At 32.5% G+C, this 12869-nt stretch overlaps 1 protein-coding gene across 1 annotated transcript in view; it reads right to left on the bottom strand.

The window, feature by feature from the left end:
- Window positions 1-5847: 5847 nt before the first annotated feature.
- LOC117173383 (myrosinase 1-like) overlaps window positions 5848-12869 on the bottom strand; it is a 77419-nt gene continuing 70397 nt past the window's right edge. Inside the window, exons 4-6 of the mRNA XM_033361909.1 lie at window positions 9163-9313; window positions 8799-9040; window positions 5848-6090 (exon numbers count right to left, since the gene is read on the bottom strand). Of these exons, the coding sequence (XP_033217800.1) occupies window positions 5952-6090; window positions 8799-9040; window positions 9163-9313 (532 nt within the window). The 3' untranslated portion in view covers window positions 5848-5951. The remainder of the gene's footprint in view (window positions 6091-8798; window positions 9041-9162; window positions 9314-12869) is intronic.

The following is a 12869-nucleotide window of genomic DNA, read 5'->3' as shown; positions in this document are numbered from 1 at the left end:
AGAGGGAGCTCTTCTTAATATTTTGACACCAAAATCATGTCGATACACCTTACCGACTGCGAGTAAAGCCACCCACGCTTTAACTTGACAGACTGTATACGCTCTTGTGATACAGACTGTAGCTAACTTAGAAAAATACAACTCCGACTAAAAATTCAAGGTCGAATTAAAAAAACTGGTAAGCAGAAAATTAAAAAATATTGGATTTTGACTAGTCTCAAACAATACTACAACACAATACCGGTCGCCTTTTTTTGGTTCGGCACCTTTTTTGTGTGGCTGTATTCTCAGACATGTCTTATAAAAGAAAAAATAATTCTTTTTCATAAAAGAAATTTTATATATCATTTTTTTTGTAACCGTCGCTTTGTATCAATTGTTTTTAAATTTTTTAATTTTCATAAATTAAGGCTTATTTTTAGGAGAAAACATTCCCTCCAAAAAATAAGTAATTATTTATTTAAATTCAATCATTTTTTTTCAAACTGGCAATAATTGATAGTAAGATAAAATTCAATTGCAAAAAAAACATTTTAAAAATCAATGTTTTTTGTAAGTTTTTAAATTTGTAAACAAACGTTTTTGATTTGAAATGACGTCTGTGATATTATTTTGATTTTTAAATGTGCAAAAAATGATTAATGATTTAATTATCACATTAAATGCTCTCATAACAATGAACACATGCTTCCACATGCTTTCACGGCAACCAACGAGACAAATGCGTGTACTTTCGACGCATGTAAATGCTATAGTTTTCACACGTGCCACTATTCGAGCAGTACACAAACTCTAGTAAGAGTTCAACTGATTTCCACTACTGAACTCAGTGAATTCACTGCGTTCCACGAGTTCAGTCTTGAATTCGATGTGTCCTTCTCAACATCACAGCAATTTTGTGCTCGTCTTTATTCAAACGAAAGGAAAACGTCTTACATAATTTATGGACGATCCCAAACCTATAAACTTGAGTCATTTATCTAAAAACCTATAAACCATAAAGCACTAAACCTATAGTCAATAAACCCTAGATATGTTTTCCCTAATAGGACAAACCTGAAACATATGCCTTCAAACTAGTGAACCTTTTATACGGAAACTCACAATTTTTAAATCTATAAAATTAAAACTTACAAAACTATGATTCTAAAGTCTAAATAAAACAAACTTTGAAACTATTAACTCAAACTTATACCGTACACCCAAAACTTAACTCATAAAACTAAAAGCTTGTACATGTCAAACCCAAAAAAAGCAAATCCTTAAACCAATACCGGAAGACGTCAAATCTTTCAATTCTAAATTTCTATAGCGCAAATTACTAAGTCCTTATCCCTTTTTCGTCATTAGAACAGGGGGGAAATATTTGACGCACGATCGGTAGCCATTTAGGCTCATAATCGCTGTGTGGAACTCTCAGATCCAGGTTTTTTTACATTAGGAAATACCCCTTGACTGTATATTCACTAAAACCCTCGCCTCTTTTTTTATCTGCCATTTAGTGTAAGAATTCACTTTAATCTTTTTTAACAAATTGCTCTGCTATGGGTGTTATGTTCTTTTTTTCTTTGGTAAACATTTTGCTAAATGAAGTTATTACTGGATCGGATGATATTTTGTACCATGGGCTGCTGTTAATACATTCCTCTGCTATTTCTATACAAAATGTTTATAATTCAATCAACTCAATTTCATTTCCACATCACATATCTGGAAGTACAGTATACAGTCTCTCCATGATGTCTTTTTTGACCCCTATAAATTCAGATGCTTTACCAGCTTTTTCAAAAAAAGCTCGGCCTTCATTTCCTGTATTTGTAGTTCCAGAGCCCTGTTTAACGATGTCAACGTTCAGCTGAAGTTGACTTTTTGGTAAGCTTTGAACTCTTGATTTCCTATTTCTCTTCAATACTTTATTTTCTCCCTTAGCCATATATTCTGGAAAATCTAAGTTGTATGATATGTGTAGTAAATACTCCATAAAACGAATATAGCTATGTAATATAGGTTTGGAATTAACGAACAAAATGTCACTACCAGCTCGCAACCTAAGTGGTAGAAAACATGTTATAAATATCGACTTGTCAGACGGATCAGAGTTTTCACAGTGTTCTTCTAAGGACCGCGACTGTCTTGTCATTTGTTGTTCACCAGCTTCGTCCATACCCCATTTTCCTGACAATTCTATTCGTTCCTGCTTTGAACTTTAAAGTTTTTTTCATCAATAAGTTAAAATATCCTGTGGATTGTATGATCGAGTAAAGAAATAAAATTAACACTTGCTTCTAAATCATTGATTTCGATGTGATTAGGGTAACAATATTGCTTGGCTTTTGTTATGTCATCGTAAGGTGGATAAATTTAACTCCAAACATTTGTAAATTATGATCTCTTATTTTTCGATAAGTCTCTTTTGAAAGACAAGCATCACTAAACATAGCCAATGCTTGATTCCTTTGACGACCATTGTAATTATTATCCTCAGTTTTATATTCTGACTCAGTATCGTTTACGTTAGGTGTGTCTTTTTGTTTTACTTTCAAAGCCATTTGCAGTTCATCATATGCATAGTTGAAGCTAATTCTGTTGCTTGTCTTATTTTAGTTTTATTTGGACTCTTCTCGAACGATAAGCGTAGTCGACCTATTTTTACTATGACATAAGAACTTTTGTCGTCTGCAATTTCATTCTCCAACTCTCCTATATTCAGGAGAAGCATTCTCTCTACAAAATCTTTAGATGTGAGTAGAAACCTGTCCCTTCTACGGGAGACACTGATCCATTTTTTTAATTGTGTGAAAAAGACTGTTAATATTTTGTTTCTTAGGAATTTTTGTTCAGTATCAGACAGACAGTATATTAAAATAATTTTTCCATGAGCAAGTCTGTTCCTGTCGAGCTATTGGCGTGATTTTTATTCCACATTAATTGACATAAATATGAATATTTATGTTCGATAGGTAATTGAGACATTGAAGATGAACACTTAGCAGATAAAAAATTAATACAAGCTATTTTAAATTTTACGAAACTAACATTTAATTTGTGGAATGTCATAAGTATTACTCGCTCGAAGTTGGGTTATAAAACTATCGTCGATTGTTTTTGCATCAAAGCTGTAAAAACAATTGACAGTATGTGACGCATCAGACCTATCGAGTAGATGACGCGTCACCCACTGTCAATTGTTTTTACGGTTTTGCGGCACACATATCTAGGTCTTATGGACTTTAGGTTTAGTGCCTTATGGTTTACAGGTTTGTAGATAAATGAGTCAGGTTTCGAAGTTTTAATTTGATAGACTCAAAGATTTAAGGTTTGAAGTTTACAGGTTTAAGGTTAATGAGTTATGAAATGTATGGGTCATATGTTCTACACTTGACCGATTCATTAGATGATTGAATTTTATTTGTTTCAAGTTTAATTGATTATGGGTCAGAATTTTTAGGTTTTGGGGTTTATAACTGTAGAGTTTACGGGAACATGGATGCATGCATTTTCAGTTTAAATTGTTTTTATGTAATCTTATATCTGATTTTTATGGATAATGCGTTGAAGCTTGGAACAAAGTTATATGTGTGAATAAAACCAAATTTGTACCGTGTGAACTTCTACTACTACAAATAATTGTCATTTATGTCACTATTGAAAATATGATAGCATAGATTTTTTTGCTAGATGTTCCGAATCAATTCCACAAAAACTCAAGCCTATTAATTGAAAAAATAGCTAAAATGTGCATTTGTTTATAGAAATTGTTTAAATAATTAACATTTTTTTCTCACTATGCAAAATATGATAGCAAGGAGTCTTAGGAAAAGCATTTTAAGTTGATTCCGTAAAAAAATCAAGCTTTTTCGTCAAAAAATGGTCCAAAAGTGCATTTGTTTATAAAAATTGTTTAAATATTTAAAATTTTTTGTCACTATAAAAAATATGATAGCAAGGAGTCTTAGGAAAAAGATTTCAAGAGCAGCCTATACAACAATCAAGCCTTTTCATCATAAAATGGTCAAAATATGGATTTGTTTAGAAAACTTGTTTACATAATTAACATTTAATGGTCACGATGAAAAAATGGTAGCAAACAGTCTAAGGCTAAACATTTTAAGTTTATTCTGCAAAAAACATCAAGCCTTTTCATTAAAAAATGTGCAAAATGTGCATTTGTTTATAAAAATTGTTTGAATAATTATTATTTTTCGGTCACAATCAAAAATATGATAGCAAGGAGTCTTAGGAAAAACATCTTAAGTTGATTTTGATAAAAAAGAAGCCTTTTCATAAAAAATTCTTAAAATGAACATTTGTTTATACAAATTGTTTAAATAATCGGCAGTCGTTAGCTATTCTTAAATTATTGTAAGCGCACATCATTATCCAAGATACTTTATACAAAAGCTATGGGTCAAAATTAGCTAATCATTGGAAATAACGAAAAAATGACTTTTGTTATTTAATTTGTTTATAACATTACTGAAAATTTTTTTGTTATTCTAACGCACTAACAAATTATTTGCATTTAGTCTTTACATTAATTTATGACCTTCTTTAATGAATATTAATGTTTTACAAGAAATGGTGTCATGGAAAAGTTTAGCAACAAGAAGTTGTAAGTTCGTTGTCCATTGGGAATCAAACCACAAAACTTCTGATTTCCGGTCAGGTGCTTAAAAATCTTAATAATAAAAGAAGTAAAAAAAATATATTTCAACTATCAATTCCCTCGGCATCAGCCGGTAACGTTGTATATGAAAATACGAACCCCGGCGGCCACTAGACGAGGCTCTAGAGGGTTCATATTTTCGTGTACAACGTTACCGGCTGATGCCGATGGAATTGGTAGTTGAATTTTTTTTTACATCTTTTATTATTAAGCTTTGTACTTAAATGTAGTTTTCTTTCAGCTCTTGCATTTTCAAAGTTTGAGACCGACATTTTATGTATAAAAAAAGTTCGAACGTTCAAAAAATGTCGAGGTTCAGAAAAAAGATGAAATCATTTTTAGTGAAGTTCCTACCAAAATGCAGTACCTAAACGTACTTTATTGTACTCTAATACATTTTCCAAAGTTTCAGCTCGATATTTTATTTACAACAAAATTTCTTAGGTTCAAAAAAAACATTCAATGAACAGAAAAAGTGAGGTCGGTAATATAAGTATTTAGCTGTGTCACATGCCCTTGAGCATTTTCTGTTATTGAAGATTCTTAACTGGATCAATATTGTGTAGATCTTCGGCCTTCATGATTTGGAGGGTTGTCTACGGTCGGTAAAGTACCATCTCTGATGATATAACAGATTCCTTTAACAAATTAATTTGTTTTTGAAAAGCAATAAACACATTACTTTTGAAACAAAAAGCGTTTTTTATAGTCACAGCTTATATATTGAGAATATACCATGAACGCTTTAAGCGTTTGTATCACAAAACCGCTGAATAATTATATGAAATTATATAACATAATAGTGTTGAATGAACAATTTTGATAAGAAAATTCTTTCGGTAGCGTCAAGGTGAATACAAATGTATATTTTTTTTTACGTTTTGGCTACTTTTTTCATTGATAGATTTTGACGAATATATTAACTATGTTTTCTATAGGGCTCTATATAGAATCAGAGTAGAATTTAAAAATGCAAAATGTTCATTAGCGTAGATGGTTCAAATAGTTTCTATATCTCAAGAATACTTTGAAGTTTCCACGAAGATTTTGCTTGAAATCAAAATGATGTCTATATTCTTTCGGGAAAATCCTGTGTGCATTTAATTACATAACATTATTTAAAAGTACCATAGCTTAGTAAAGAATTGAATGCATTTTCAAAGAGTTTGAAAAAACTTTTATTCAGTAGCTGGGCGAATAATTTCTTTTTACAGACTTATGCGAATTAACGTACACTGTCTTTGACATAACTCAAAGTTTTAAAAGAATCTTAATTCTTCTTAGGTTAACTAAAAAATGTGTAGTTGTCTAAAGGGAGTAGATGTCCAGCTCGAAGAACATCCTTCAACCAAAGAGCTGATTTCTTTGGAGTTCTTTTCCTTTCAGGATCACTGAAATCGACAGATACGATCCCAAAACGTTCACTGAAAAAATACTAGGTTTAAGAAGATATTTTATAAGAAAATTCTCTGTTTACATGAGTGAAGATATCGAGTTTAAAGTTAAGAAACTTAACTGAAAGGCAGTAAGGAACGTTTACATTCTCTCAATGTATTATTATTTGAATGAAGCAAATATTTGTGGGGGCCTAAACGAAAAAGGCTCTTATAGACCTAATACTATAGATCCCAGTATTACCCTCCATTCAAACCCAAAAGTAATAATTTCTACCTTAATTTCGAAAAACGTTAATATCTCCTAAATTGGAACCGGCCACGCGGGTCCTTTTCAGGCGGATACCCACATTTTGTATCATTTATTTTAAATGTTTTTTTTTTGTAAGTTGAAAACGTGAAGTACATACACGATATTTAGAGTATTTTATTTAATTTCTTTAACGTTACACTCGATATCAGCCACTTGGTTCTATGAGTTGATTTGGAAAATTTAAGCTGCCGTAGACTGATTGAAATACATAGGAAAAAACGTTAAATTTTATTTTCATAAAAAGAATGTCATTCGTATTCTCTGACAAGTTAACCAAAGTAGCTTCTAATATTGACTTTCAAAAAGGAAAAATGATTGAGAATTTAAAGTTCAAATCCAAGTTGTGTTATCTCTATATTTAAATGCTGACATCAATATATTTATTATCATCATCAAATTGGAATATTATATTTATATTGTAATATTATTATTACTTACTAATAATAGATTGAAATATTTGGTGAAATATTGATTCGTTTTGCAAATCAAAAAATGTGTGAATTATTTGAAATATAAAATTATATAGAGACTGAAAATAAACTATTATTACAATTTTCTATAATTCTATAGACCATTTATAATTCAATAATCAATTTTCGTATTTTTTTGCATTTAGAACAATTTCCTTACGAAAATGTATAGATTTAGATAATTATTAGGTAATAATAATATTCTGAAGTTAGAATAATACGTTATTATATGTTCATATTTATAATAAATAATAATATCACTAATAAAATATATAAATTAAAGAACTTCGATTTGAACTTTACTTAAAAATTGAAGTGCATTCGAAAGACTGTTTGAGTGAAAATAATTATTGGAATATAAGAAATAAATCAATTAAATTTAAAGACATTTCATGAATTCCTTGAAATCCACAGATTTCGTGAATAGCATAAATTCTGCGAATACCTTGATTTTAATCAATTTTATAAATCCCGTTAATTCCATGAATTATGTGAATTCATTGAATTCCATGCATTTAGTCAATTCCGTGAATTACATGAATTTCATGGGTTCGGCAAATCCTATGAATTATGTGCATTCCGTGAATTCGACGCATTCTTTAAAAACGACGAATGCTTTGAATGCCATGAATTCTTTGAATTTCATGAATCCTTTGAATTCCATGAATACCTTAAATTCCATGAACTTCCTGTATATCATGAATTCTTTAAATTGAATTCCATTAATTCCTTCAACTCAATCAATTCGTTGATTTCCATTTATTCTACGAATCCCTTGAATTTCATGAACTCGTTGGATTTCATGAATCCTTTGAATTCTGTATGTTCCTTGAAGTCCATGAGTTTCTCGAATTCCATAAATTCCATGAATTCCACGAAATCATTTAATTCCATAATTTCCTTAAATTCTAGGAATTAGGTGAATTTCATGATTTCCTTAAATTAAATGATTTATTATTTAGCTCATCTAGTTCATGTTACTCAGAGAAGGTATAAATCTGGGATATTATATCAAAAAAACAGATTTTATTAAATAAGAATTGTTCAAAAAATAATTCTGCATCTTTTGAAGAAATATAAAAAATATCAGAATTCTTTCGATTTTCTTAAAAATTGTGCGAAAAAATGTCTCTGCCTTCTAGCAGTCAAAAGTTTACATTTGAACAATAAAAACACCAAATTAAATCGACCTTTCTAATTTTTAATATATCATAATTACCTTTTCTCATTTGAAAAGTACCGATAAAATACGAAAATAATTTTGTTTAAACAAATTAAGATCTTACAGAAAAAACGACACAAAGGTAATATTTACGACCAACAAAAAATCAATGCATATCTCACGTGCGGGAAAGTAATTTCAAGATGTACTTGCAATTTGCACTCATTTTATTGAAAATGACGCCTTTCAGCTTCATGTTTGTAAATATGAAGTTTCTTCCTTTACTGTTTTTTGGGACCTCGAAAAATAAATTTTCTCTCAAACAAAAATCGAACATGACACAGAAAAAACCGAGGGTCCACTAAAACTGCGGCTTGAATAAAAGTTGGTATCATTTAGAACTTGAGCTCCAATAGATACCTGTAGAGAGCCAAAAGGGTTCCTTTAAAGCACTCTTGAAAAGGAAATGGAGACGCATTCACAAACCAAGCGCTCGCAAAGTAGGGCTGATAAGTTAAGGATTGATTTACAGTTATCGACCGATGATTTGAGAGAAAAAGTTCTTCATAATTTGGCTAAAATACAATTGGAATCCTTTAGAACACCAACTAAGGTATCATTTAGAGCCTATTTATCGTTTTGGGTTCCTTTTCAGCAAGTGAGGTTCATTTTTGTTCCAGCAACTTGGGAACCGAAAATGAGTTCTAATGGAATCCTCAGTTTCTTCTGTGTACCTTTTTTGGACAGCCCTAATCAATATATTTAGCTCAATAAGTCATAGATATGTAACAACCTGTATCCGCGAGCCCATTGAAAATTGTCAAGGAGACTCCACACTGTATACGCTTTTACGTTGCATCCATCACGATTTATTGCTAATAACATTTCTCTCATGTATGAGTATAAATACTTCACTCTTGGATAATCTTCTATTAAACTTGAGTCAGATACTCCATTTTCCATCACATAAACTGGCACATTTTCGTATTCTTCTTTTATTTTTCTCAGAAGTGCTCCAAACCCTTCCGGTGCAACCTAAAATCGAAATAAAGTACCTGTTAAATGCAAAATGATAATAGTGATAATCCTAATAATGATAGCGCTAATTATAATAATCAAAATAATTGATTGTGAGCTATTTTTTGTTTAATGTGTACCATCAACCATGAAGAATTTGAGCCAGGCCACTTTGGATCCCTAGACGCCATTATTCCAGATTCCTTGTACCATACAGCACCATTTGCTTTAGGAACTGATTCCACAAGGTCGGAAGTATAGTGATTCAATCCAAAATAGTCAGAAGTGCCTCTATTAGACAAAAAAAGATAATGGATCTCCGTGATGACATTTTTCTCTTATTTTTTCTCATTTCCTTTCATCTTTTTCTTTATTAATTTTAAATAAAACCTTTTTTACGCTTTGCCGTCTTTCATAAATGTAAATATCTACTCTCTAAAAATAAGAAGGGCACACAAAATAAATCTGCCTCCTGCGCGGGCACGTTTTTATCGCGCACCTCGCGCGGGCTCGCAAGTATGAGCGCACCTACTGAGGCGCGCATTCCGTTGAAGACGTAAATGATTAGACGTTGTTGATTACTGTTAAAAATAAATAAGATATTTTCAAATTGATTTGAGAGATATCTCAGTAGCATCATATGACGTTTCTGCTGTTCATAGATAGTCCTCTTCAGAAGAATTACAGAAAAATGGAACAAAAGGTAACCTATCTGATATAAGTAAGATGTAAATAAATATATGATGTAGATTAAAGACAAGATGTGAGAAGAACGAAACTGATTAAGGTTTAATAGTAAAAAAATTTCAACAGTCTAAGAAGAAGTAGTACAATATTAAAGAATTAAAATAGATTAAGCTAATAGAAATAGTGAGTTTAAGAGTGTTAGTTAAAGCCGATTTTGATTTTTTTAAAGGTATGTCAACGACACAACATGTATTTTTTCCGAAGGATTTGAGAACGAAAGGAAGAAAATTTTTTGAATATACGAGATTTTTGGAGATCCTTGGATCAAGAAAATGTTGAAAAATCCAACCTTTTGTTAAGGAAATCATTACTTTCACAACAAATATTAATTTTGCGAAAGACAGAACTTGGCGGGTAGCAGACGACAGGATTTGAACGGTGAGAATCGTTCACAAATTAATTTTTTTACTTACCATTCTAACATCATATTATAACTATCGAACCCAATAATATTTTCGAAAGGTCAAGTCTTAATTAAGGTGACCCTCAATTTTGCTAAATACGTCGCGAAATGGAGACAAATGCAAAATAGACTGACATGTCCTGTGTGTGTGTTGTCACTGTATTTGTTATCAGCTAGCAGGCTAGTTATCAACTTCGCGCCATGTACGCCCTGACGGACCGAAGGAACCGAATGGAGCCTCTACAAAGTATCCGTAAAGATCTCATTGGGTCCCCATTCGGTTCCTTTTGAAAAACACGAAAAAACAGCAAAATCAACTTTTAAATTAAAAAATTTTGATTCTACGTTAAAATTCCCTGTAAAAGGTCACGGGATAATCGCAATAGTTTTTTTTGCAACGGTAAAAAGTTTAAAAAAATATAAGACGTATAATGCCTGTTAACTGCTACTTACAGGCGATGCGTTTGAAGTGCAGAAATCAACAGGCGTTATACGTCTTATATTTTTTTAAACCTTTTACCGTTGCAAACAAAAATATTGCGTTTATTCGGTGACATTCTATAGGTAATTTTTAACGTAAAATCCGAATTTCAACCATTTAAAAGTTGATTTTGTTGTTTTTTCGAGTTCTTTAAAATTGAACCGAATGGGGACCAAATGGAGTCCTTAGGGGTACTTTGTAGAGGCTCTATTCGGTTCCTTCTGTCAGCCAGGGAGGTATCGGGGAGCCCTTCCTTATCAACCGTGGGTCAAGATTACGATTCTCAAAGGGAAAGCCTCTAATCGGACATTGACTTTTTGATGAGACAATTATCAATCGAAAGTACGTCAAAAATAATTAGACATGTGTCCCAAGTTTTTTGGCCCTTCGTACGAACTGTGAGCGTTTGTAAATCATGTTAGCGACGGTTGCGAAAGCTCTACCAGTTCACGTGCGTTTACATTCATCAAGCATCGCCGGGTCAATGGTACAGAGCCTGAATGACGGCCACTCTGCCGTGGTCATTTGTATAATCGTAAATTATTTTCTTTAAATATTTGCGAATACAAGAATGTGAATACAATTTTCTACAAAACATGAAAATACTTTGTGAAGATGACATCTGTAAACGCACACATTTTATAGATAAACCAACAGCATGTTACATTCCTAGTAATGCATATTATTTTTCATGGCAAATCTATTGAAAATTCGAGTTGCGGTAATTGTAGACCCTACCTACCTACGTGTCTACTCTAGAGCTGAAAAATGTCTAATCCCTAGGGATGTAAACACAGTATTTCAGCCCGCTCTACACGTGCCGAAACTCGAAGACAAAATGTTTCAACCCTAGGGATGCAAACACCGTGTTTCTACCCGCTCTAAAGGTATCGAAACTCGAAGTTTCAATAGATGCACTAAGAAAATTTTACTATTGTGTGTAAATGTGTACATTTATCCAGTGTGAAATTATAACTGGCTTATAAATTATAATTTCATCAAGTGACCCAGCAAAAAATTTCAAAACTATTATATTTGGAAATTAGGCCCTCTGCGAATTTATCTATAAATTGCAAGCTTATTAAGTAGCCTTGCAATTATTATGGAGATTGTACAATTTTTCACATTCATAATTATTCCAGAAGTACAAAACTGGCGAATATTCACTTTTCTTCATAAATTAAAAATGATCAAGTTACTCAGGAATAAATTTGAAAATTATGAAGTTTCGAATTCTCTTAAATTTGATAGTAGGCCCTCTGCAAATTCATTTATAAAGCGGAAGTCTATCAAGTCGCCCGACTATAACCCCAGGGACGTGATAACCTATGAAGATTATTAGGCGTAAATATTTAAGAAAAAATTAATTACAAGCATACCGCCTTCTGCATTTTCCCCGCAAGTGTTCTAGCATATTGTTGACACGCAGGGATGCTTTTTAGGCTATTAGCAAGTGAAAGCTTGGCACCTCCAAGAGCGCCTATGATATGGACGATCAGTTTAACCGAATATTCCGGGTACAATCATTGCGCAAAAGTGTCGTATGGCGCTTCTATCAACGAGCTCAGGATCTTCAGGCAATAATGTAAGGCAAAAGACGAGTGGGCTCATGGTGTCGCCCTGAAAGACACCTCTCTGAAACATGACCTTATTAGTTGTCACACGATTTTTTCCAGATGAGATAGTAAATCTGGTTTTCCAAAGCGGCATCAATCTCTCTATGCACCCAACTATTTGCGGATGAACCTTTAAGATTTCCAAAAGACAGACACATCTATCGATGAGCAGGTTCTCCCAACATCCGGCTACGCCTTTCTTTGAGCCTCGTTGTTCATACATTTCTTGCCACACAGGTTCAATTGCCCGAACAATCCTATCATTTAGGATGGCTGTGAATATCTTATAAAGCGTGTTCAGACAAGTTATTGGCCTGTAGTTCTTCGGGTCAGCTAAGTAGCCTATTTTCGGCAGGAGTATTGTGCGCCTTTCCACCAACCACTCTGGAATCGGCTCTTCCGACTTCAAATATGACGTGAAAATACGAGCCAAATGCTGATGGGTTGAAGAAAACTTCTTCCACCAGAAGATTTTGATACAATCTGGTCCCGGTGCGTAATACTTCTTCATCCCTCTTAATACTTTTTTCACCTCCTCGGTAGTGATGGGTGGGCATTCTTCATCAGGTGTTATGAGGGCAACACATAACTCCTTGAAGC

Source organism: Belonocnema kinseyi, chromosome 5, assembly GCF_010883055.1.
Source record: "Belonocnema kinseyi isolate 2016_QV_RU_SX_M_011 chromosome 5, B_treatae_v1, whole genome shotgun sequence".
Classification (NCBI taxonomy): domain Eukaryota; kingdom Metazoa; phylum Arthropoda; class Insecta; order Hymenoptera; family Cynipidae; genus Belonocnema; species Belonocnema kinseyi.
The sequence above is the reverse complement of the archived record's forward strand: the minus strand, read 5'-3'. Positions and strand labels throughout refer to the sequence as shown.